The 21,917-nt window shown below is 35.6% G+C and overlaps 5 protein-coding genes and 20 long non-coding RNA genes across 25 annotated transcripts, besides 2 other annotated features; 9 read left to right on the forward strand and 16 right to left on the reverse strand.

Moving 5' to 3' along the window:
* Positions 1–276: 276 nt before the first annotated feature.
* On the reverse strand, positions 277–668 carry SPOM_SPNCRNA.6595. Its single transcript, NR_195943.1, has one exon. It is a non-coding gene; the product is annotated as a non-coding RNA (long non-coding RNA).
* Positions 669–1,121: 453 nt separating this feature from the next.
* Positions 1,122–1,429, reverse strand: SPOM_SPNCRNA.6596. Its single transcript, NR_195944.1, has one exon. It is a non-coding gene; the product is annotated as a non-coding RNA (long non-coding RNA).
* Positions 1,430–2,087: 658 nt separating this feature from the next.
* SPOM_SPBC1289.14 (adducin) lies at positions 2,088–3,446 on the forward strand. The gene has a single exon (NM_001023859.3). It carries the CDS (start codon positions 2,223–2,225, stop codon positions 3,195–3,197), a length of 975 nt encoding a protein of 324 aa, NP_596838.1. The 5' UTR covers positions 2,088–2,222; the 3' UTR covers positions 3,198–3,446.
* SPOM_SPNCRNA.6597 lies at positions 2,175–2,595 on the reverse strand. Its single transcript, NR_195945.1, has one exon. It is a non-coding gene; the product is annotated as a non-coding RNA (long non-coding RNA).
* Positions 3,447–3,620: 174 nt separating the features above from the next.
* On the forward strand, positions 3,621–3,958 carry SPOM_SPNCRNA.6598. Its single transcript, NR_195946.1, has one exon. It is a non-coding gene; the product is annotated as a non-coding RNA (long non-coding RNA).
* On the reverse strand, positions 3,635–3,973 carry SPOM_SPNCRNA.6599. Its single transcript, NR_195947.1, has one exon. It is a non-coding gene; the product is annotated as a non-coding RNA (long non-coding RNA).
* A 70-nt stretch (positions 3,974–4,043) lies between these two features.
* Positions 4,044–4,336: an LONG TERMINAL REPEAT.
* Positions 4,337–4,501: 165 nt separating this feature from the next.
* On the reverse strand, positions 4,502–4,935 carry SPOM_SPNCRNA.6600. The gene has a single exon (NR_195948.1). It is a non-coding gene; the product is annotated as a non-coding RNA (long non-coding RNA).
* On the forward strand, positions 4,504–8,505 carry Tf2-11 (retrotransposable element/transposon Tf2-type; the record flags this gene model as incomplete). Its single annotated transcript, NM_001023860.1, has 1 exon — positions 4,504–8,505. One exon carries the CDS (start codon positions 4,504–4,506, stop codon positions 8,503–8,505), a length of 4,002 nt encoding a protein of 1,333 aa, NP_596839.1.
* Positions 5,247–6,022, reverse strand: SPOM_SPNCRNA.6601. The gene has a single exon (NR_195949.1). It is a non-coding gene; the product is annotated as a non-coding RNA (long non-coding RNA).
* Positions 6,216–6,415, reverse strand: SPOM_SPNCRNA.6602. The gene has a single exon (NR_195950.1). It is a non-coding gene; the product is annotated as a non-coding RNA (long non-coding RNA).
* Positions 8,506–8,555: 50 nt separating the features above from the next.
* Positions 8,556–8,904: an LONG TERMINAL REPEAT.
* SPOM_SPNCRNA.6603 lies at positions 8,759–9,285 on the reverse strand. The gene has a single exon (NR_195951.1). It is a non-coding gene; the product is annotated as a non-coding RNA (long non-coding RNA).
* A 652-nt stretch (positions 9,286–9,937) lies between these two features.
* Positions 9,938–10,291, reverse strand: SPOM_SPNCRNA.6604. The gene has a single exon (NR_195952.1). It is a non-coding gene; the product is annotated as a non-coding RNA (long non-coding RNA).
* Positions 10,292–10,444: 153 nt separating this feature from the next.
* On the reverse strand, positions 10,445–10,736 carry SPOM_SPNCRNA.6605. The gene has a single exon (NR_195953.1). It is a non-coding gene; the product is annotated as a non-coding RNA (long non-coding RNA).
* Positions 10,737–10,996: 260 nt separating this feature from the next.
* On the reverse strand, positions 10,997–11,334 carry SPOM_SPNCRNA.6606. Its single transcript, NR_195954.1, has one exon. It is a non-coding gene; the product is annotated as a non-coding RNA (long non-coding RNA).
* Positions 11,242–15,455, forward strand: pfl5 (glycoprotein). Its single transcript, NM_001023861.3, has one exon. It carries the CDS (start codon positions 11,260–11,262, stop codon positions 15,109–15,111), a length of 3,852 nt encoding a protein of 1,283 aa, NP_596840.1. The 5' UTR covers positions 11,242–11,259; the 3' UTR covers positions 15,112–15,455.
* On the reverse strand, positions 14,746–15,118 carry SPOM_SPNCRNA.6607. Its single transcript, NR_195955.1, has one exon. It is a non-coding gene; the product is annotated as a non-coding RNA (long non-coding RNA).
* A 38-nt stretch (positions 15,456–15,493) lies between the features above and the next one.
* Positions 15,494–15,941, reverse strand: SPOM_SPNCRNA.6608. The gene has a single exon (NR_195956.1). It is a non-coding gene; the product is annotated as a non-coding RNA (long non-coding RNA).
* On the forward strand, positions 15,577–16,089 carry SPOM_SPNCRNA.6609. Its single transcript, NR_195957.1, has one exon. It is a non-coding gene; the product is annotated as a non-coding RNA (long non-coding RNA).
* Positions 16,004–18,585, reverse strand: cao2 (Cu(2+) amine oxidase-like protein Cao2). The gene has a single exon (NM_001023862.4). The coding sequence runs from the start codon at positions 18,464–18,466 to the stop codon at positions 16,082–16,084; it is 2,385 nt and encodes a 794-aa protein (NP_596841.2). The 5' UTR covers positions 18,467–18,585; the 3' UTR covers positions 16,004–16,081.
* SPOM_SPNCRNA.1690 lies at positions 16,145–18,611 on the forward strand. The gene has a single exon (NR_150588.1). It is a non-coding gene; the product is annotated as a non-coding RNA (long non-coding RNA).
* On the forward strand, positions 18,592–20,094 carry SPOM_SPNCRNA.1691. Its single transcript, NR_150589.1, has one exon. It is a non-coding gene; the product is annotated as a non-coding RNA, possible alternative UTR (long non-coding RNA).
* Positions 18,929–19,476, reverse strand: SPOM_SPNCRNA.6610. Its single transcript, NR_195958.1, has one exon. It is a non-coding gene; the product is annotated as a non-coding RNA (long non-coding RNA).
* Positions 19,752–21,398, reverse strand: SPOM_SPNCRNA.6611. Its single transcript, NR_195959.1, has one exon. It is a non-coding gene; the product is annotated as a non-coding RNA (long non-coding RNA).
* On the forward strand, positions 20,037–21,526 carry SPOM_SPBC8E4.05C (fumarate lyase; the record flags this gene model as incomplete). The annotated part of the gene is made up of 1 exon (NM_001023864.3): positions 20,037–21,526. The coding sequence occupies one exon, from the start codon at positions 20,037–20,039 to the stop codon at positions 21,378–21,380; it is 1,344 nt and encodes a 447-aa protein (NP_596842.1). The 3' UTR covers positions 21,381–21,526.
* A 7-nt stretch (positions 21,527–21,533) lies between these two features.
* SPOM_SPNCRNA.6612 lies at positions 21,534–21,838 on the forward strand. Its single transcript, NR_195960.1, has one exon. It is a non-coding gene; the product is annotated as a non-coding RNA (long non-coding RNA).
* Positions 21,839–21,917: the final 79 nt, after the last annotated feature.

Consider the following 21,917-nt stretch of genomic DNA (forward strand, 5'->3'; position numbering starts at 1 on the left):
AATGAAGCAAGAAGAATTCTCGATATATCAAACGTTTGTGATTAACGAGATTCTAAACGTTGTAAAACCTCGTTATACTTCAATTTTGATGCTTTTTCTTCTGCTGCATTGGCAAACATTTTTCTGAAGTGCTTGGATTTTTAAATTAAAATGCAAAGCGTCGCTTTCAATTTATCGGTTTCACTTTTTATTGTTGTATAATTTTTTGAGAAGAATATTAGTCTAACCTTTAGTTTGCACAATCGGAATGTAAGTATCAATAAATTAAGATTCTTTAATATATCTGTTGGAATCGTTCTTTTTTTTTTGGATGCACTACACCTTAAATTTTTAATATATATGCGATAATTGTACTCAGAAAAGCAAATGATAGCATTTTGGAATTCGCTTCAGACCTTACAGAGACTATTCAAAGTATTCTTGGAATTTAAGTTTGCAGCTTCGAAGAAAGTCGTAACTATTTTCTAGAACTGATTTTTTATTTCATGATAACGTTAAAATTTGCCCAGCAATAACTGTATTTTTGTGTACTTTACCAATAGCAATTTAGATTTTAACTAGCAAATCAAAGAAATATGGAGTTGTTGTCCTTCTCCATGCTTAATATTGCAGCCATATTTATTCTTTACTAACTCATCACCTAGCGATGTTTCGATTCCGTGTCTTTAGCTAAAAAATTGTTATGGTATAAAGATTCACGGATCGGCCGTTAAAATTATTCAATTACTTAACCAATAGAAAGGCCCCAGATTCGATTGCTATACCACTACATATTCGTTTACAATAATACAATATTACGGTTGAAGTATTTTTAAACAGCCAATCATTTTTTTTATTTTCAAAGCAATTTTGTTTAAGAGAATAAGACAGAATATTATTTCATAGTAAAAGTATATAATTATATTCTAATATACCGATATTGTAATGACGATAAATTATTTTTTAAACTAATTTATGGCATGTTGATAAAGCCAATGAAGGGACTGAGTAAATTGTATACCTCAAGCAAAAATTCGCTAAGCAAACGACAACTTCATCATAACCTGATGTTGAGTATGTTGTTGACGAGTAATCCCTTGTTTAATTTTTGTAAAACAACCGGATATCGGAAATATAGCAAAGGGATGAGAGCGATGGTACAAAAGTTGAGGTGCCACATTGGAACAATATTTAGTCATTATCCGAAATTTGTTATCCGTTTTTTAATTCCGGATGACATCTAAATGAATTGGGAGTTAATAGCCACTGACACGTACACTATAGAGTTAGTACTTGATTAAAAAAAAGTAAGAGAAATAGAGCAATCCTCAACCTTGTTAACTTTTCTTATGAGGTGTTAGCATTAATTCTTGTGTTCAGTCTTGCGCTCATGTCCGTTACTTGTGTAAAAATGTACGATATGTCGTCCCATATTAGTAAATGCCATGAATTATCATCCATCACTGATACCAAAATAAACGGTGATGATGAATTCAACAAATTCAAAATATCGTTATACACTGGTACTCATAGCTATTCTGTTTCCCTAGTGGAACATGTTATTCTCTTTCCTTCTCATATCTCTCGTAATGTGACGTCAAATTATAATATTCGTGTAACGAAACCAATCAGCAACCAGCCTTTCAATCAACCAATCACATAATACCTATATGGTCGAAAAATATGATAATATTGCTTTAAAAGTCATAATAGTTTTGGATGAGCGAGTTCAACTTTCAAGCTAGTCATTCAATTTAACGTTTTAATATAATTTACCTAATTTTTTTTAAATATAGAGAATGAATTTATGAATGAGGGGCATATGGTTGAATTTGAGATTCTATATATCGCATTCGAGATTTAGTAATATTGTAGCATTTCATTCTAGATTAACATAATAAATCACACACTAGCATGCTCTTGACTACTCTCTTACGCGGCAACGTAGATAACGTACATCAAAAATTTTACATTCGAATGGTGTTTTATTACGATTAGTTTAATATTTCGGCAAAGCAATTTGAATTTCAGTAAATGTAAAGGATTCTAGGCACTTACTATGACGTTGAAAAATAATATAAATATAAGCTTGCTTTCATTAAAACAACATCGTTAGCGAATAAATTCTAATTCACTTTTTCCTTCATTTGAATTTTTATTCTACTACTTTAAAGGTCTTTCATTAACATAACGACTGGCTAGAACTGCATTTTAGATTGCTTACCTTATATCAAATTCCAATTATGCTTAGCAAAAAATTTACCCCTTTGTCTTTGAAAAATGCAGCAAAATGCATAAATAATAGTTTGCGTTCTACTTATGCAATTACTGGAGTAAACCTTACGAGAGGACTAGCCACAAATTCAAAAGTTGATCCTAAAACCTACGCTCCTAAACCGGAATTTAGCTCGATTGCCGTTCGTGAAATGCTCCGAAAGTCATGTCTGCATGAATTCACTGATGAAGAGGTTGCTACGCGTATTGAGTTAGCTGCGGCATATCGTCTTTTTGGTTTAGAACATTGGAATGAGAATATTCTAAATCATTTGACTGCCAAGGTTGAGGAACCTGATGGAACCGCTTCATTTCTGATTAATCCTTATGGTTTACGATATGGTGAAATTACCGCTAGTAGTCTTATTAAGGTTGATGAGGATGGAAACATCAAACATCCTGGTGTTACGGGTGATGTTTTTGGCATCAATCGTGCTGGCTATGTTATACATAGTGCGATACACAGGGCTCGTCCAGATGTGAAGAGCATTATGCACAATCACTATCCATATGCTGCTGGCGTTTCATGTGTTAAACATGGTTTCCTTGAGCTTGCTCAAACTTCACACCAATCTGGTCCTGTCACATATCACGATTATCATGGAATTGTAGTTGACAAAGGCGAACAAAAGAGTTTGGCTGAAGACATAGCAAACAAGGATATTTTGATACTTCGTAATCATGGAATTATTACTGCTGCCGAGTCTGTAGGTGCAGCTTACTATTTAATGTATCAATTTTTGGCCGCCACGGAAATCCAAACGCATGCATCAGCAAATGCTTTGGGAGACATGAACAATCTTTTCATTCCTAATAACAAACTTGTTGAAAAAACTTTTGATGTTACCAGAGAGAAGCATTTCTCGGGTGCTAAATATGGAATTAAGGAACTTTCTGCCTATATGAGGTTACTTGATGATCTTGATAGTTCATACAGAACTTAAGATGATGTATTATTTAATTTCGTCTTTTATCAGAATTTATCACAATAAGATTTATTTGACGAGCGTAAATCCACTGAAAACTGAAGTTGAGAGCTTGTTCTACTTGACTTAATCAGTCATTAAATTTATTAATATTCTAAATCGCATTCTTTTATTATTTTTATTCACAGAAATATGAATACATGAAAAAGGAATTTTTTTTAATTTATATAATCCGACAATGCAAAAGCTAACGAAATTACACCTTAGGACTCATATTGTATCACTTGCTTCTTACCGTATTAAATATGCAACTGCAATCATTTTGCAGCCAATGTAAATGACTTTATCGTAAAACATGCATTCTGCATGAAATATCCTTGACAAAAGTTAGTAAAAATTTTATTATACATTATTCACAAATGTTTTTTACCAATAAACTTCTAAGTTACTAGTCAGAATTAATCCTGATGTTTTACTCAAATTTACTTCGTTTTCGACACTCAAAAACAATTAGAAGTTAATAAAAACTTTAACAAGGCAAGTATTCGTTGCAACTCCTAACGACAGCAATACCATGGTTTCTTAATGTCACTATACGCTACTTGTTCAGTTTATTTAGAGTACATACAGTGCGACATTTGTACCGACATATGTTACTAATCATATAGCAATTATATCGATAGCACTATGATTAGACCAATTCTAACCCTTCAATTCATTTGTGGTTAGTTCTACCTAAACCCTTCACACGAAGAATATCTTCAATGCCTGCTGTTCATTCCACCTACATACCGCAGTACAATATTAATAAAATTATCACAGAAGCGTATATTTAAAAGGTGATTTTAAACTGCGTAGCTGTCAGCAATACTGCACTACGTTGCGTATCACTATATGTCACATGTTCAACATCATATCGTAGATATCCGTTGATAACAAGTATTTAGAAATATTATAAATAGCGTTACAACTGAACCTCGTTCCTCAGTTCAGTTATGAGCTATATTATTGATAGGTAACATTATAACCCAGTTAATACAATACCTATACTCAGTTGCTTCTCATACAACCTGTGTATTGTAATATAATAGATCACAAGGAAAACTCACCACAGTTCTACGTATCCTTAAATCAGATACCAAACTGCGTAGCTTACAATAACTGAACTCTTGTGATCTACAATTAACTCTTTTTAAGAAAAAGGAATTATTGAATAAATATATATCATAAATATATATATTTCTCTCCTTCTGGGTTCAAAGGAGAAAGAACTTTGGAAAGACTGTTATCCCTTTTGAAATCTCCCAAAAGGGAAACATATACAATGTCCTACGCAAATTATCGTTATATGAAAGCAAGAGCAAAACGATGGAGACCAGAGAATTTGGATGGAATTCAAACATCAGACGAACATTTAATAAACCTTTTTGCAAAAATATTATCGAAGCATGTACCAGAGATAGGGAAATTCGATCCTAATAAGGATGTTGAAAGTTACATTTCAAAACTTGATCAACACTTTACTGAATACCCTTCATTATTCCCAAATGAGCATACTAAAAGACAGTATACATTGAATCACCTAGAAGAATTAGAGCAACAATTCGCTGAACGCATGTTTTCTGAGAATGGAAGTCTTACATGGCAAGAATTACTCAGACAACCAGGGAAAGTACAAGGATCCAACAAAGGTGATCGTTTAACTAAAACATTTGAAGGTTTTAGAAATCAATTGGACAAAGTTCAATTTATAAGGAAACTCATGTCAAAGGCAAATGTTGATGATTTCCATACTCGCTTGTTTATATTATGGATGCTGCCATATTCCTTAAGGAAATTAAAGGAAAGAAATTACTGGAAATCGGAAATCAGTGAAATTTATGACTTTTTAGAGGACAAAAGAACAGCCTCGTATGGTAAAACTCACAAGCGTTTTCAACCGCAAAATAAAAATCTAGGAAAAGAGTTCCTTCCAAAGAAAAATAACACCACTAATAGCAGAAACCTGAGGAAGACAAATATTTCGAGAATAGAATACTCATCTAACAAATTCCTAAATCATACTAGGAAACGTTACGAAATGGTATTACAAGCTGAACTTCCAGACTTCAAGTGCTCAATACCCTGTCTAATCGATACGGGCACTCAAGCAAATATTATAACAGAAGAAACTGTTCGAGCACATAAACTGCCTACCAGACCCTGGTCAAAAAGTGTGATATATGGTGGAGTTTATCCAAATAAGATTAATCGCAAAACAATAAAACTTAACATAAGTCTAAATGGAATATCAATCAAAACAGAATTCTTGGTTGTAAAGAAATTTTCGCATCCAGCTGCTATCTCCTTCACAACATTATATGACAATAACATTGAAATATCTAGCAGTAAACACACGCTCTCTCAAATGAACAAAGTTTCAAATATTGTCAAGGAACCTGAGTTACCAGATATCTATAAAGAATTCAAAGACATTACTGCAGAAACCAATACGGAAAAGCTACCAAAGCCAATAAAAGGGTTAGAATTTGAAGTTGAACTAACTCAAGAAAACTACAGATTACCTATCAGAAATTACCCGCTACCACCGGGAAAAATGCAAGCTATGAATGATGAAATTAATCAAGGATTAAAAAGTGGAATTATACGAGAATCTAAAGCCATTAACGCCTGTCCAGTAATGTTCGTTCCGAAAAAGGAAGGCACCTTGAGAATGGTGGTTGACTACAAACCTTTAAATAAGTATGTCAAACCCAATATATATCCGTTACCACTTATTGAACAATTACTTGCTAAAATACAAGGTTCTACAATTTTTACTAAACTTGACCTCAAAAGTGCCTATCACTTGATACGAGTAAGAAAAGGAGATGAACATAAACTTGCTTTTCGCTGTCCTCGTGGAGTTTTTGAATATCTAGTAATGCCTTATGGCATATCTATAGCTCCAGCACATTTTCAATACTTTATCAATACAATACTTGGTGAAGTCAAAGAATCGCATGTAGTATGTTATATGGATAATATTTTAATTCATTCAAAATCGGAATCTGAACATGTAAAACATGTTAAAGACGTTCTACAGAAATTAAAAAATGCGAACTTAATTATCAATCAAGCAAAATGTGAATTTCATCAATCACAAGTAAAATTTATAGGGTATCACATTTCGGAAAAAGGATTTACGCCTTGTCAAGAAAATATAGACAAAGTCTTACAATGGAAGCAACCTAAGAATCGTAAAGAATTACGACAATTTCTAGGTTCTGTCAATTATCTTAGGAAATTCATTCCAAAGACATCACAATTAACACATCCACTCAATAATCTTTTGAAAAAGGATGTACGCTGGAAATGGACACCAACACAAACCCAAGCGATAGAAAACATTAAACAATGTTTAGTTTCTCCTCCGGTGCTACGACACTTTGATTTCAGTAAAAAGATTCTACTAGAAACTGATGCTTCAGATGTCGCTGTAGGAGCCGTATTGTCTCAAAAACATGATGATGATAAATACTATCCTGTTGGATACTATTCAGCAAAGATGTCTAAAGCACAATTAAATTATAGCGTATCGGACAAAGAAATGCTTGCAATCATTAAGTCTCTCAAACATTGGAGACACTATTTAGAATCCACTATCGAACCTTTCAAAATTTTAACAGACCATCGAAACTTAATTGGTCGCATTACTAACGAATCCGAGCCTGAAAACAAACGTTTAGCTCGTTGGCAATTATTTTTACAAGACTTCAACTTTGAAATTAACTACAGACCTGGATCAGCAAATCACATAGCTGATGCCTTATCCAGAATTGTTGACGAAACAGAACCAATTCCAAAAGATTCAGAAGACAATAGTATCAACTTTGTTAATCAAATCTCGATAACCGATGATTTTAAAAACCAAGTGGTTACAGAATATACGAATGATACAAAATTGTTGAATTTACTAAACAATGAAGACAAACGAGTAGAAGAGAATATCCAACTCAAAGATGGCTTACTAATTAACAGTAAAGACCAAATCTTATTACCTAATGATACTCAGCTGACTAGGACAATTATTAAAAAGTATCATGAAGAAGGTAAATTGATTCATCCAGGCATTGAACTTCTTACAAACATTATATTACGTAGATTTACGTGGAAAGGAATAAGAAAACAAATACAAGAATATGTACAGAACTGCCATACATGTCAAATAAACAAATCTAGGAATCATAAACCTTATGGACCTTTACAACCAATTCCCCCATCAGAAAGACCTTGGGAATCTTTATCAATGGATTTTATTACAGCTTTACCAGAATCATCTGGTTATAATGCACTTTTCGTGGTAGTTGACCGATTTTCAAAAATGGCAATCTTAGTACCTTGTACGAAATCCATTACAGCAGAGCAAACAGCTCGAATGTTTGATCAACGAGTTATTGCTTATTTCGGCAATCCAAAAGAAATCATTGCAGATAATGATCATATTTTTACTTCCCAAACGTGGAAAGATTTCGCACATAAATATAATTTCGTTATGAAATTTTCGTTACCATACAGACCACAAACTGATGGACAAACTGAGCGTACAAACCAAACTGTGGAGAAATTACTAAGATGTGTATGTAGCACACATCCAAATACATGGGTAGATCATATATCCCTAGTGCAACAATCTTACAACAATGCGATACATTCAGCAACTCAAATGACACCTTTTGAGATAGTACATCGCTATTCACCAGCTTTATCACCTTTAGAGTTACCTAGCTTTAGTGACAAAACTGACGAAAACTCTCAGGAAACGATCCAAGTATTTCAAACAGTTAAAGAACACTTGAATACAAACAACATAAAGATGAAAAAGTATTTCGATATGAAAATACAAGAAATTGAAGAATTTCAACCTGGAGACCTAGTTATGGTCAAAAGAACGAAAACAGGTTTTCTTCATAAATCCAATAAATTAGCACCTAGTTTTGCAGGACCGTTCTATGTGTTACAGAAGTCGGGTCCAAACAACTATGAATTGGATCTTCCAGATTCAATCAAGCACATGTTTTCATCTACTTTTCATGTTTCTCACCTAGAAAAGTATCGACATAATTCAGAACTCAATTACGCTACCATTGATGAGTCTGATATTGGAACAATTCTTCATATCCTAGAACATAAAAACAGAGAACAAGTACTCTACTTAAATGTCAAGTACATTTCGAATCTAAATCCGAGTACTATTATGTCAGGATGGACTACATTAGCTACAGCGCTACAAGCGGACAAAGCAATTGTCAATGATTATATTAAAAACAATAATCTAAATATCTGAGAACATATGACTTATCCTCAGATTTACATAGAAAATCTTGGGGAGGGCAATGTCAGCAATACTACACTACGCTATAATACACTACGTTGAGTATCACTATATGTCACATGTTCTAATTATATATCGTACCATGTATGATACGATATGGAGATTGATCTTAATGATAATCTATTAAGATCAATATTATCTGAATACTATAAATAGAGCTACTGCTGAACCTCGTTCCTCAGTTCAGTTATGAGCTATATTAGTGATAGGTAACATTATAACCCAGTTAATACAATACCTATACTCAGTTGCTACTTATACAACCTGTGTATTGTAATATAATAGATCACAAGGAAAACTCACCGCAGTTCTACGTATCCTTAAATCAGATACCAAACTGTGTAGCTTACACTTTCTATACAGTAACGCACTTGATCTTTTGCATTTTTAAAAGTTTCTATGAGGGATTCATTATATTTCTCCCCTTCCAAAAAAAATGTTGTGATCAAGGGAGGGCAATCGTTATTATAATAGATTTCTAAGTGGCTGATTACCAGCCGTAAAACGCGGTTAATTAACTTCACTTATGTTAAATTCACAAAAAAAGTAATGGCAGTGGTGGATTCTGAATAGACACTGATAGATGGGTTACAGAATCATATAGTGAAACTTTAACGTGCCGAAAACACTAAAAGTTATGCATCGAAATCTGAATTTGCCGACGTTATACGAAACATGCTCGGAAGGGTTTTGTCACATCGCGCACTATGACTAAGATTCGAAATTTTTCCACATCTATAAATGTTGCATAAATTTTTTACTTGTAGTATAATTAGAAGAAATGGAAGAATCATAGAAAAAAAGGTTAAAAACGTTGCCATTTTACGTTTTATAGAGTAGGAGCTTTAACTTCTATAAGCCATTCGTTCTCTGCACCACGATAGCTATAAGTTTTTAGCTATTGTAGTGCTACTAAAGATAGCCAATTGTGTTCAAACTTTTAAAAGTACTGCGTAAACAAAACAACAGCTTTTTGCTGTGAACGGCATACCCAATAATTATTTACTAGATTTACAGTACAACAAATACAGATGATGTTTAGCAAGAGATTTTGAATATATCTTTTACAAAACATCATGCTAACAAACTCTTCAAAGAATATTATTTGGAATTAATTTTACCGGCTTCGCATCTAAAATTGATGGGATCTGCCTTCAATATAGAAAATTCTTCATTCACGGAGAAAACGCAAATAAGTATTTTGTTCATAAAATTAAAAAAAAAAAAAAAAAAAAAAATTTGTGTTTCTAATAAATTCTTAAAGCATTATTATAAATTACATTCGTAAAATAAAAAATAAATAAATAAAAAATTAATAATATCATTACTATTGCGTCGAAGGTGATAAAACATATAGCATAAAGCTTAAAATCTAATGACTGAGTTAGCATTATATTTATCATCTAAAGGAAGCAGTATAGCGGTTAAATCATTCAGCTAATGAGACTATTAGTCGTTGAAATATGGTGTAGCTTTGCAAGCCAAATTTTCCATGAAAGAAGAAAATTTTTTATTGAGTTTTGCCGTTTACCCCTTGATTTCTGCTTCCATCCTAATAATCCGTATTCTTAGCTTTGTAATGCTGTGCGTTTTATTTCTATTTTCATGAACGGAGTTTTTAACGTAACGTTACCACCGGAAATTGCGGTTAACAGTAATCAAGTAGACAAAAATTTGTAATTAGGTTTAATTCAGTTTATGCAAATGTAAATCTAACTTCTATTATTTTCCTAAGGTGCTTAATTAAATTAAAGGTAAAAATAATTTGCTTTAGTAAAATATATAATTCAATCTTCATGTGATGAAATGCCTTTAGATTTGAAAACTGAAGATATTGGCTTTCTTCTGGGTTATAATCTCGCTAACAAAATAACGTTAACCTTACTCAAGTTAGATTAAAGTTGTCCCAATTGCAAAACCCTAACGATACCGTAACAACGCTAGATTAGTATTTGATATACGTTTTTACATTCCTTTCCTTATTTTGTATACATTGAGAAAAAAATAATGTATTCCACAAATATATTCGTACAGAAAAAATTTAAGTAACTCTAGTATGGTAGGCACATTATTGAATGAGCTGCATTTGTCGATAGCTTGCGATGTTATACCGTAATCTGATTGTTAATCCATCCCTATTCCTATTTTTATACTGACGGTTTGAATCCGAACTGACATACCAACATACGGTAGTTACGAAAAACCTGAGTTTACTCTTACTTCAACGTAATGTTTTTTTCTGAAATTGAACTATCAAAGGGTCGTGCTTGTAAATTTTTGAATTTTTTTATTATCTATCTTAACGTTTGATATTAAACTTTTGGAGGGGAGAATTTAGTAGCGCTCTTTGAAATATGCTTTTTGCAATCAGCAAAATATGCAAACATAAATTTATACATACACACAAGTACTCTAAAAATGTTTGTATAATTCATGCCTTTTTTGTTAGCTGTTCAATTTGTTCATATAAAAGTAACAGTAGCTCGTGTCCTAATATTGATGCTGAATGTCTACTATACCCCGATTGTTTATTACAGGTATTGTGCCACTATGTTTTCCCGACAGAGGACTATCAAAATTTTAAACCGGGCAGTCGGTAATTGGAAAAAATGGAGTCTGAAGTTGCATTACTTACTTGCTCATATACAAAAATAAAAGAAGTGCTTGTGCCATTATATTTGGGAATTTGCAGCTCATCACAACTTCATGCTAGTGTTTACAGATCTTATTTTTCTCGCTATCTTTGCTCATATTGGGAAGGCTACTGCAAAAGTATGGAACAGAAATGTACAAGGATTTCTTGATTTAAACTTGCCAAATGAATGTTCACAATACACAACAATTTACAGTGACGGCCCTAGTGAATATACTTCAACGTTGCCATACACGCACTCCTTTAGCAACGCAAGTGTATATACTACCTTAATTACTATAACAAACAGTCAATGCACCGGAAACTACTCAACATTGACAATATCATCACAACCTTTAATACATACTAATACTTCCATTTCCAAGCCTTCGCAAACAGCTACACCACAAAACACTAATACCACACAAGTCTCCTTAACCAATGGAACGACAACCAACAGTTATTCTAACACAAACTCCCTGCCAATTACAGATACTATCAATGGAACTACTGAATTAATTATTCCAACAACTAGCTACAACAACCAAAGCCATACTCTTATTTACAGTACCTACACCTCCACCTACCTCCCCAATTCTACAATTGACTTATCTATTCTACCACACTCAACAATAAGCACTCTAAGTACAGTCTCCATAAATGATACTAGCGCGTCATTGTCAAAAACAACTTCACCCACTGCTGGAACTATTACTGAGACGATTGTTTCTGGTTCTGTTGGATATACTTCCACGTTTCCTGCTAGTGGAACTACCTCTGGCACTGTAGAGGTGGTTGAACCCACTGCTGGAACTATCACTGAGACTATTGTTTCTGGTTCTGTTGGATATACTTCGACATTCCCAGCTAATGGAACTACCTCTGGTACCGTGGAAGTAGTTGAACCCACTGCTGGAACTATCACTGAGACTATTGTTTCTGGTTCTGTTGGATATACTTCGACATTCCCAGCTAATGGAACTACCTCTGGTACCGTGGAAGTAGTTGAACCCACTGCTGGAACTATCACTGAGACTATTGTTTCTGGTTCTGTTGGATATACTTCGACATTCCCAGCTAATGGAACTACCTCTGGCACTGTAGAGGTGGTTGAACCCACTGCTGGAACTGTTACTGAGACCATTGTTTCTGGTTCTGTTGGATATACTTCCACGTTCCCTGCTAGTGGAACTACCTCTGGCACTGTAGAGGTGGTTGAACCCACTGCTGGAACTATCACTGAGACCATAGTGTCAGGTTCTAAAGCATTTACTTCCACATTCCCAGCTAATGGAACTACCTCTGGTACCGTGGAAGTAGTCGAACCCACTGCTGGAACTATTACAAAGACCATTGTTTCTGGTTCTAAAACTTTTACTTCCACATTCCCAGCTAATGGAACTACCTCTGGTACCGTGGAAGTAGTTGAACCCACTGCTGGAACTATTACAGAGACCATTGTTTCTGGTTCTGTTGGATATACTTCGACATTCCCAGCTAATGGAACTACCTCTGGTACCGTGGAAGTAGTTGAACCCACTGCTGGAACTATTACAGAGACCATTGTTTCTGGTTCTAAAACTTTTACTTCCACGTTCCCTGCTAGTGGAACTACCTCTGGCACTGTAGAGGTGGTTGAACCCACTGCTGGAACTATCACTGAGACCATAGTGTCAGGTTCTAAAGCATTTACTTCCACATTCCCAGCTAATGGAACTACCTCTGGTACCGTGGAAGTAGTTGAACCCACTGCTGGAACTATTACAGAGACCATTGTTTCTGGTTCTGTTGGATATACTTCCACGTTCCCTGCTAGTGGAACTACCTCTGGCACTGTAGAGGTGGTTGAACCCACTGCTGGAACTGTTACTGAGACCATTGTTTCTGGTTCTGTTGGATATACTTCCACGTTCCCTGCTAGTGGAACTACCTCTGGCACTGTAGAGGTGGTTGAACCCACTGCTGGAACTGTTACTGAGACCATTGTTTCTGGTTCTGTTGGATATACTTCCACGTTCCCTGCTAGTGGAACTACCTCTGGCACTGTAGAGGTGGTTGAACCCACTGCTGGAACTATCACTGAGACCATAGTGTCAGGTTCTAAAGCATTTACTTCCACATTCCCAGCTAATGGAACTACCTCTGGTACCGTGGAAGTAGTCGAACCCACTGCTGGAACTATTACAGAGACCATTGTTTCTGGTTCTAAAACTTTTACTTCCACATTCCCAGCTAATGGAACTACCTCTGGTACCGTGGAAGTAGTTGAACCCACTGCTGGAACTATTACAGAGACCATTGTTTCTGGTTCTGTTGGATATACTTCCACGTTCCCTGCTAGTGGGACTACCTCTGGCACCGTGGAAGTAGTTGAACCCACTGCGGGAACCGTTACTGAGACTGTTATTTCGGGGTCAGTTTCTTTTATGTCAACGATTACTGCTCATGACACTTCGTCTGGTGCTGTCATAGTTGTTGAACCCACTGCTGGTACCGTCACAGAGACTATTGTTTCCGGATCTATTCCGTTTACCTCGACTATCCCTGCTCAAGGTACGACATCAGGAACTGTTGAGGTGGTTGAACCTACCGCTGGTACCGTTACTGAGACCATAATATCAGGTTCTGTTGGGTATACTTCCACATTCCCTGCTCAAGGTACAACATCAGGAACTGTTGAGGTGGTTGAACCTACCGCTGGTACCGTTACTGAGACCATAATATCAGGTTCTGTTGGGTATACTTCCACATTCCCTGCTCAAGGTACAACATCAGGAACTGTTGAGATTGTTGCACCTACCGCTGGTACCGTCACAGAGACTATTGTTTCCGGATCTATTCCGTTTACCTCGACTATCCCTGCTCAAGGTACGACATCAGGAACTGTTGAGGTGGTTGAACCTACCGCTGGTACCGTTACTGAGACTATAATATCAGGTTCTGTTGGGTATACTTCCACATTCCCTGCTCAAGGTACAACATCAGGAACTGTTGAGATTGTTGCACCTACCGCTGGTACCGTCACAGAGACTATTGTTTCCGGATCTATTCCGTTTACCTCGACTATCCCTGCTCAAGGTACGACATCAGGAACTGTTGAGGTGGTTGAACCTACCGCTGGTACCGTTACTGAGACCATAATATCAGGTTCTGTTGGGTATACTTCCACATTCCCTGCTCAAGGTACAACATCAGGAACTGTTGAGGTGGTTGAACCTACCGCTGGTACCGTCACAGAGACTATTGTTTCCGGATCTATTCCGTTTACCTCGACTATCCCTGCTCAAGGTACGACCTCAGGAACTGTTGAGATCGTAGTACCTACTGCTGGTACGGTAACTTCGACTACGGGTTCTGGTACTTCTTGGTTTACTACTACTGTTCCCGCTACTGGTACGAGATCTGGAAGCGTAATTGTTGTTTCTCCAACTGCTCCTGCTTGTTCTTCTACTCCGTTTGCTGAGTGTCCAAATCTAAATTTTAATTTTCATTCTAAAAATGTGAACTTTCCTCCCGCTGACATTAGGGTAATTAGTGTCACACCGAAGGGTAACAATATGTACGATGCTACAGTTCAGTTCACTACTTCTTCGACTATGTCGAAAAAATCATTGAGTGAATTAAAGATATTGGGATTATCTCAAACCTATCTCTTGTACTCATACAACTCTAAAGTGGACAACATTTCTAATCCTGGCAGCTGGACTTCAACGGTAACTGTTCAAGGTACAAGCACAGGTAGCTATATTTGCATGCCTCATTTCCAAATTCAGTATGATTGGTGTAGTGCTGGTGTTACTGACATGTCTGAATGTAATACATGGAGCTATCAAAAATCCTATGATTATATTACCGGGTGCAATAATTACGATAATCAAGGCAATTCCCAAACGGATGCTTCTGACTATTGTTGGAATGTTTGTTAGTTAGCTTAAGCATGTAAGCATCAATTTGTTCTTCTTTGCTTATAATATGCTACCAATTATAACAGCAGCTTAACTTTGTCACATCATTTTTTTTTGATGGATGTCTGTGTGGTTTACTTAGATTCTATACCACAGTTTTGTAAATTATTTGTTTTTTTGTCTTTTTTCTCGGCAGTTGGTTAAAAACTTAAACTGTTGTATGTTTAACTTGCATATGGATATGTTTTAATCTTAATTTTATTCGTTATGTTATATTTAATACCACGTTTTTCTTTTTTCAAAACGGATTTTATGTAGCTTAACCATTTTCTATTTTTCTTATAATAATATTCACAATCTTTTGCTCAATTGTTAGGCAATGATTTATTTAGTGAAGTTTTGATACAGGACTTACTGCTGTGTGTATACACCATTCATGAACTCTGCTTTTCCGAGCAGTGATTTAATAATAAAAATTTACAAAAAATGGACATTCACAGTTTCTAGATTTGACGTTTCATTCTTTCAAATATCACCCAAATTTTTTGTAAAATGCAAAGTATTTTCCCATTCGCTAGTTAACAATTATTCAATTAAATAAATGACGAATAAGCAGCATATCGGAATGTTCAAATACACTTAGGAATGAAATGAAATAACCGCCAGAGAACTTTTCATGACTTTTATATTAAAAGAGGTTTAAATGTGAGGTTGCTTTCACAAAATATTTGGTATTTCGTTGTATTTAATTACAACTTACCAAACGACATTTAGGAGTCCTTTTCATGAGCCTTCATGATAATAACATTTCCATTTTATCGCGCAATAAAACAATTACCAAATTTAGTTAATTTAAAGAATTAACAATTCATAATCCCATTAATTACTAAATAAAAACTTAGATTCGGGTGTAATATGTACCCCACAGTTGCTCAAAAAGCTTCTTTATACAAATAATATGCAGATTATGAGCTATTTTCGTTCATCTAATTTAATCATACTTATGATATCTAAAATTTCCCATAGCAAAATCATGAGTAACATCACTGATATTTTTCATCATGTCGACCAAGTGGCCTCCACTACCAGAATGCTTATGATATCCTCCATAAACATGACCAGTAATATAATGGTGGTGATGATGATGGTGATGACCTCCATTTGAACCGTTTTGACCTCCTTGCTTCTCCTCTGACTGGTTAGCATTTTGCTGACCCGGTTGTGCTAGTGTTTCGCTGCGACCTTCGTGTTTTTGGGCAGCATCAACAACAGGCTCTTTCGGCCTGCTTTCGTCTTTTTGGACGAAATGAAGCTTATCCTCAACGCTTTTATCATTTTTATCGGATACATGAGGTTCATAGTCATGAGGAGTGCTATGACTTTCTCTTTTTTGAGAAGTATCCCTCAAATTCTCATGGTGAGTGTTGGGGCTTGTTGCTTCAGAAGTAGAATTTACGGAAGAGGATGTATCAAGAGCGGGATTATGTTTAAAAAAATTGCGAGGTTGTAAAAAAAGGTGAATAGACTCGGCAGGCATAATTGGAAAATCTTCCGGAGCTGGAAAATGGATCATACCAAAAGTGTGCCAAACGACGATATCGGTATTCTTAATTTGTGCATTTGGATCATCGGATATCCATTTAGATAACCCCTTAGGCGTATCATCAGAGGCTTGGGGAGCATAATCACCAGTTGGGAAGATTTGGTCGTCCATGTAAGGAGTTACGTAAATATTATTTTCAGCAAAACCTGAACAATCAGAATTCGTAGTACCGGGTTGCGAGAGTACAGGCGATGTGTCTCGAGAAATAAGCTTATATGATACAGGTTTCCCAGAATACGGATGTAACTTATTCAAATTACAGATATCCCAGGTCCTACCGGTAGATGAATCATAGTTGCTGATTGCTTCAGTTACTGTCTCTGGAATAATATATTTTGATACTAGAGTACCATTCTTATCCCTTAATGCATCCACTGTAGCAACTGAATTCCTTAAACCATCAAGCATTGGGTTGATTCGAAGGCAAAATAAGTGCTCATGATTTTCAGCGCTGATCTTTGGATATACTTGTGTTCCATGACCTTTTAAGTCTTCATCTTCATTTATGGCGTTCGTATTCAAAATTCCAGTTAGTCTGATTTCACATTCGATAACTCCATCCATGCGGAAAATCCAGTAAACAAGGTATTCATAGTTGGCAGCAGTAAATACTTGTGAGACTACCAACTTAATACTTCTAGCTGAAATATTTGCATTGCGATCCCTGAGATCAGAATACTTAAAAAGCACACCGTCATCCTCTTCATGGATGCTAATTGCATTTTTTATAGTTGTTATTTCACCACGATAATTAACAAAATCAGCATCCATGTAATGAATAACACCTTCACAACCGCAAGTAAAAGACAAAGGATTTGTTCGGTATCCTACACCATATTCCCCTAAATCATATGCATGCTTTCGGTGATGCGAATGTCCTTTTGCCCCAAAAGGAACCGCCATTTCAGTAAGCGAAATTCGATAAAAAAGAGGGCGAAGGTGCCCATCCTCATTAAAAACTACGTCTGACAAAACAATTCCCTCTCTATAGTTGAACCCAATGTGAAAACAAAAGTTCTGCCATTCGATATAGCGTCCTTTAATACGAAAATTTACACCCTCTGGCTGAGTAATACGGAGTGGTTTAAGCATTTTCATAGCTTCCATCTCCTGCTCAAGCTTTTTCAAATTGTTATCCGAATTTACATCTTGAGGAATAGGACGTCTTACTTTGGGAATATCAATAGCTATCACCTTTTTCTGATCAACATCAATTATAGGACAAAAATCCAGCGGAATGGAACGAAGATGACCACTGTCGCCGGGTTTATAATACATTAAAGCTTGCTGAAGCCTCCGACCAGAACCGTAGCGCTCGTCATAACCAATGGTCCAAGGGTCGCAATAGACGTTAGACAATCCACTTTCAGGAACGCCGCATATTTTGCATTGCTCGATTACATTTGCATCATTTCTTACAATTTCATCAGTAATGGCTAGTAGATCCGCTGTAATTATTGGGCAAGTATCAACGGAATGCTCCCATTTCTCTATTTTTCCAGTAGTAAGGTTGACAATTCCTTCAAATACTCCAGGAACTTCTTTTTCTAGTACAATCACGTAAGCCCTTCTGTCGGGTATACCTTCATGAGCAGAAGAATATCTCCAATGAACGTACTCTTCCTTATGTGGTTCACTTAGCGTAACTACATCAAAAGAAATTTGTTTTTCAGGATAGCTTTTCCGAACGAGGTTTACTACGTATCTTAATTCATTAAAGCTCAATGGGTCCAATGGATCAAAGTACTCTGCAGCTTTACTTTCTTCTGCCATTTTGTTCAATTGAACTCAAATAAAATAAAATTGTCTTCAAATTCTGATAATTCGTTAAATAATTAGTCTTCTTGATAGTTTCACCGAATACTGCCTTGCTATAATATGAAATGTTGTGCCAACATTTAGCGGATACCCTCACTACTTTTATAAAGTACGAAAAATTAGCGTTCCGCCCTCGTGTAAATACCGTACCCGCAACCGATTAGTATGACGAACTGCTGTAAATCCTTACCCGTCTGGTGGGATCATTAATCATACGGGAGTGAAGCTACGATCGTTGGACCCGTAATCTTCGCAATCGCTAATACCTGAAATTGCCCCGTCAATATTCTTTTACAATCTAAATAAATCGATACTGACGCAATGAGCGCACTTACAACCCTAATATATATGCAGTAGCTTGCAATTGAAATGTAGCGTGTATTACAATACTCTTGTCTATGCAATATACAATCAACGTCTTATAATAAACAAATGGAATCCTTATCATTTTCAATAAATCATACTTCCATTGTTCAATAATAAATACAAATTTCTTGCATTTAATGGTTAAAAGTTAATAGCAATGAGGGCTTCCGCAAGTTGAAATGGAAATGAAGGCATTAATTCTTGGGATAACTGAATTGAGAAGCCTTACTTAATGAGTTAAAAAATATAATAACAATAAGTAACAAAAATTCCTTCCATTCATCGGCATCATTATATGCATCATTTTAGCATAAAAAAGTTAATGATTGTGTGTTGCATCCCATGTTGGTCGAGTTTACAGCAATAATTAACAAGACATAATTACTAGTAGCTCGATTCCAGAAACATTCAGATAAAACTGTTATTCTACTAGAATACTAGATAAAAAGGTAGTTGAATTTTCAAGGCTTATTGTTTTGTCAACCTTTAGTCTAGGAAAGCTCTTACAAGAAAGATGTTGACTATTCTCAGTTCAATGTAATGCGCAAATAGTTACATGGACTTGAATTGGTTTGTTTAGTTAATACGTTGATGGTTTATAGTTGAACAAACAATACGAGGGATCGAACTTTTTCGCATATGTCATACTCATAGCATAAACATATATATGTCCTTAACAATCAGAAATTAACAGCTAACACCAAAAAAGTGATTTTCAACAATATTCTTTCAAATGTTAAACTCTTTTTTTATTATTCGCTACCAGTTGAAAGGAACTCAAGATCTGCATTTTTGTTGGAAAAAATGCTTAATTTCAACCTCAGGAAGTATTTGGTGAATAGGTGAAAATAAAGAAGAATCTTTATTTCATACAATTGCAAAAAGTTCCTAAATTTATTCCTATCTTCAATACGAGCGCTACAGTCACTAAACCTACTATATATCCTTAATAGTTATGCCTCAATATTCTAAGGTAGATATTGTTTAAAGTACTTTATTAAGGCACTGCGTGATTTGTACAGTTAATTAATTTTTGAACAATGATTACACTTAGAGTTTAGGTATGACGAAAGGAGCTTACGCCGTCTCAAGTATATAAACAAAATGCCTTCTTGTGCCGGCACATTTCTAGTGCTTGATAGCCAAAGAATTAAATAAAATGCCAGTTAGTGTATCAGATTCTTTTGTATTTCGTAATATCTTTGGAGATGCTGAAATTCGAAAAATTTGGTCAGATGAAAATCGCACTCAAGAATACTTAAACTGGGAAGCTGCGTTAGCAAGGGCAGAAGCATCATTAGGCATAATTCCGAAATATGCTGGTGAGGAAATCCAAAGGGTTTGTAAAGTTGAGAACATAGATTTCTCGAAGCTAGAGGAAGAGACCATTAATATTGGGTATCCAGTTCTTGGAGTAGTTCATCAACTCGCCAATCTATGTAGCGGTGATTCAGGAAAATACTGCCATTGGGGTGCAACTACTCAAGATGTGACGGACAGTGCTACTGTACGACAAATGATCGATAGCTTCAAAATCATAAAGGGCTATCTCGAAAAAGCAATTGAACTTGCAACCGTTCTTGTAATCAAGCATCGTGAAACAACTATGGCTGGTCGTAGCAACCTACAACAGGCGGTTCCAATTACGTTTGGATTTAAAATGGCAAGATTTGTCGCTACATTACGCAGACATCACCAAAGACTTTGTGAATTACTACCAAGGGTGTCCGTATTGGAATTTGGAGGCGCCTGTGGAACTCTTGCATCTTTAGAAAATAAAGGGTTGATGGTTCAGCAAAAGCTTGCCGAAGAATTAGGGCTTCTCCAGCCAGAAATTGCCTGGCATACTGAGCGCGATCGCATTGCTGAAGCTGGTTGCTTCTTGGGGATGCTCACAGGAACGCTTGCTAAGTTTGCAACGGATATCAAGCTGTTGATGCAAACTGAAGTTGCTGAGGTTTTTGAACCATTTAAAGCTAATAGAGGTTCTTCATCTACTATGCCACAAAAAAGGAATCCTATTTCATGCGTTTACATCACCGCGTCCACAAGTTTCGTAAGACAAGGAGTAGCGGCATTACTTGACGCGATGGTAGAAGATCACGAAAGGGCAACAGGAGCTTGGGAAATTGAGTGGATTGTACTACCAGATGTTTTTGTACATACTGTTGGTACATTAAAGCAAACTGTTTTTCTTTTAGAAGGCTTGGAAGTACATCCGAGTCGTATGAATGAGAATCTTTCAATTACTAATGGATTGATTGTTTCAGAGGCTGTTATGATGGCTTTAGCCCCAAAATTGGGTAGAGATGAGGCCCATGATTTAGTTTATAGACTCTGTCATCTTAGCATTCAAGAAAACAAACCTCTTGTTGAACTTCTACTTGCTGAGCGCCAAGTTACAAATTACTTATCTAAAGAAGAAGTGACCTCTCTACTTAATCCAGAAAATTATTTGGGTTCTACCTTTGAGATGATTGAACGAGCTTTGCAAATTCCCTAAATTTTGGGAAGTCTAGTAAAAGTGATGTTCAATTTAATTTAGCTAAGTAATATTAAAATCCTAATATTTTACAGTTCATTTGTTCACCTTTTATTTACTACATGGCGTATATTTTTTCAACAGCATACAACAACATAGTTGCGTTATATAAGATTTAAAGATTTCTATGTTTATTTTAAAGAGTCTTACCTATAAATGCTATGAAATTGTATTGAACTAGAATAAATACATTTTGAGCTTTATACGATCGTCCACTACTTCACGTTTAATAGTATCATGGAAATGTTCAAGACATCTTTGACAATTAAAGGTATTATTTGACATAAACCCATGAAATGTTCGTTGACAAGCATCTAAGAGCTGAATGCGTAGGCATAGGTATGTGAAGACTGGAAAACAAGGAAGATAAAGTGTTGTAGGCGAATTTCCATATTTCAATATCATTTGTTTCTTTAAGACGTTGAAAGAAGGTATTTTCTAATTCTTAACCACATAAATCAGTAGCGCTTTTTTAAAAAGTACATCTTTGTAAGTCAC

The sequence above is a fragment of the Schizosaccharomyces pombe genome (genome assembly GCF_000002945.2).
Source record: "Schizosaccharomyces pombe strain 972h- genome assembly, chromosome: II".
NCBI lineage: Eukaryota > Fungi > Ascomycota > Schizosaccharomycetes > Schizosaccharomycetales > Schizosaccharomycetaceae > Schizosaccharomyces > Schizosaccharomyces pombe.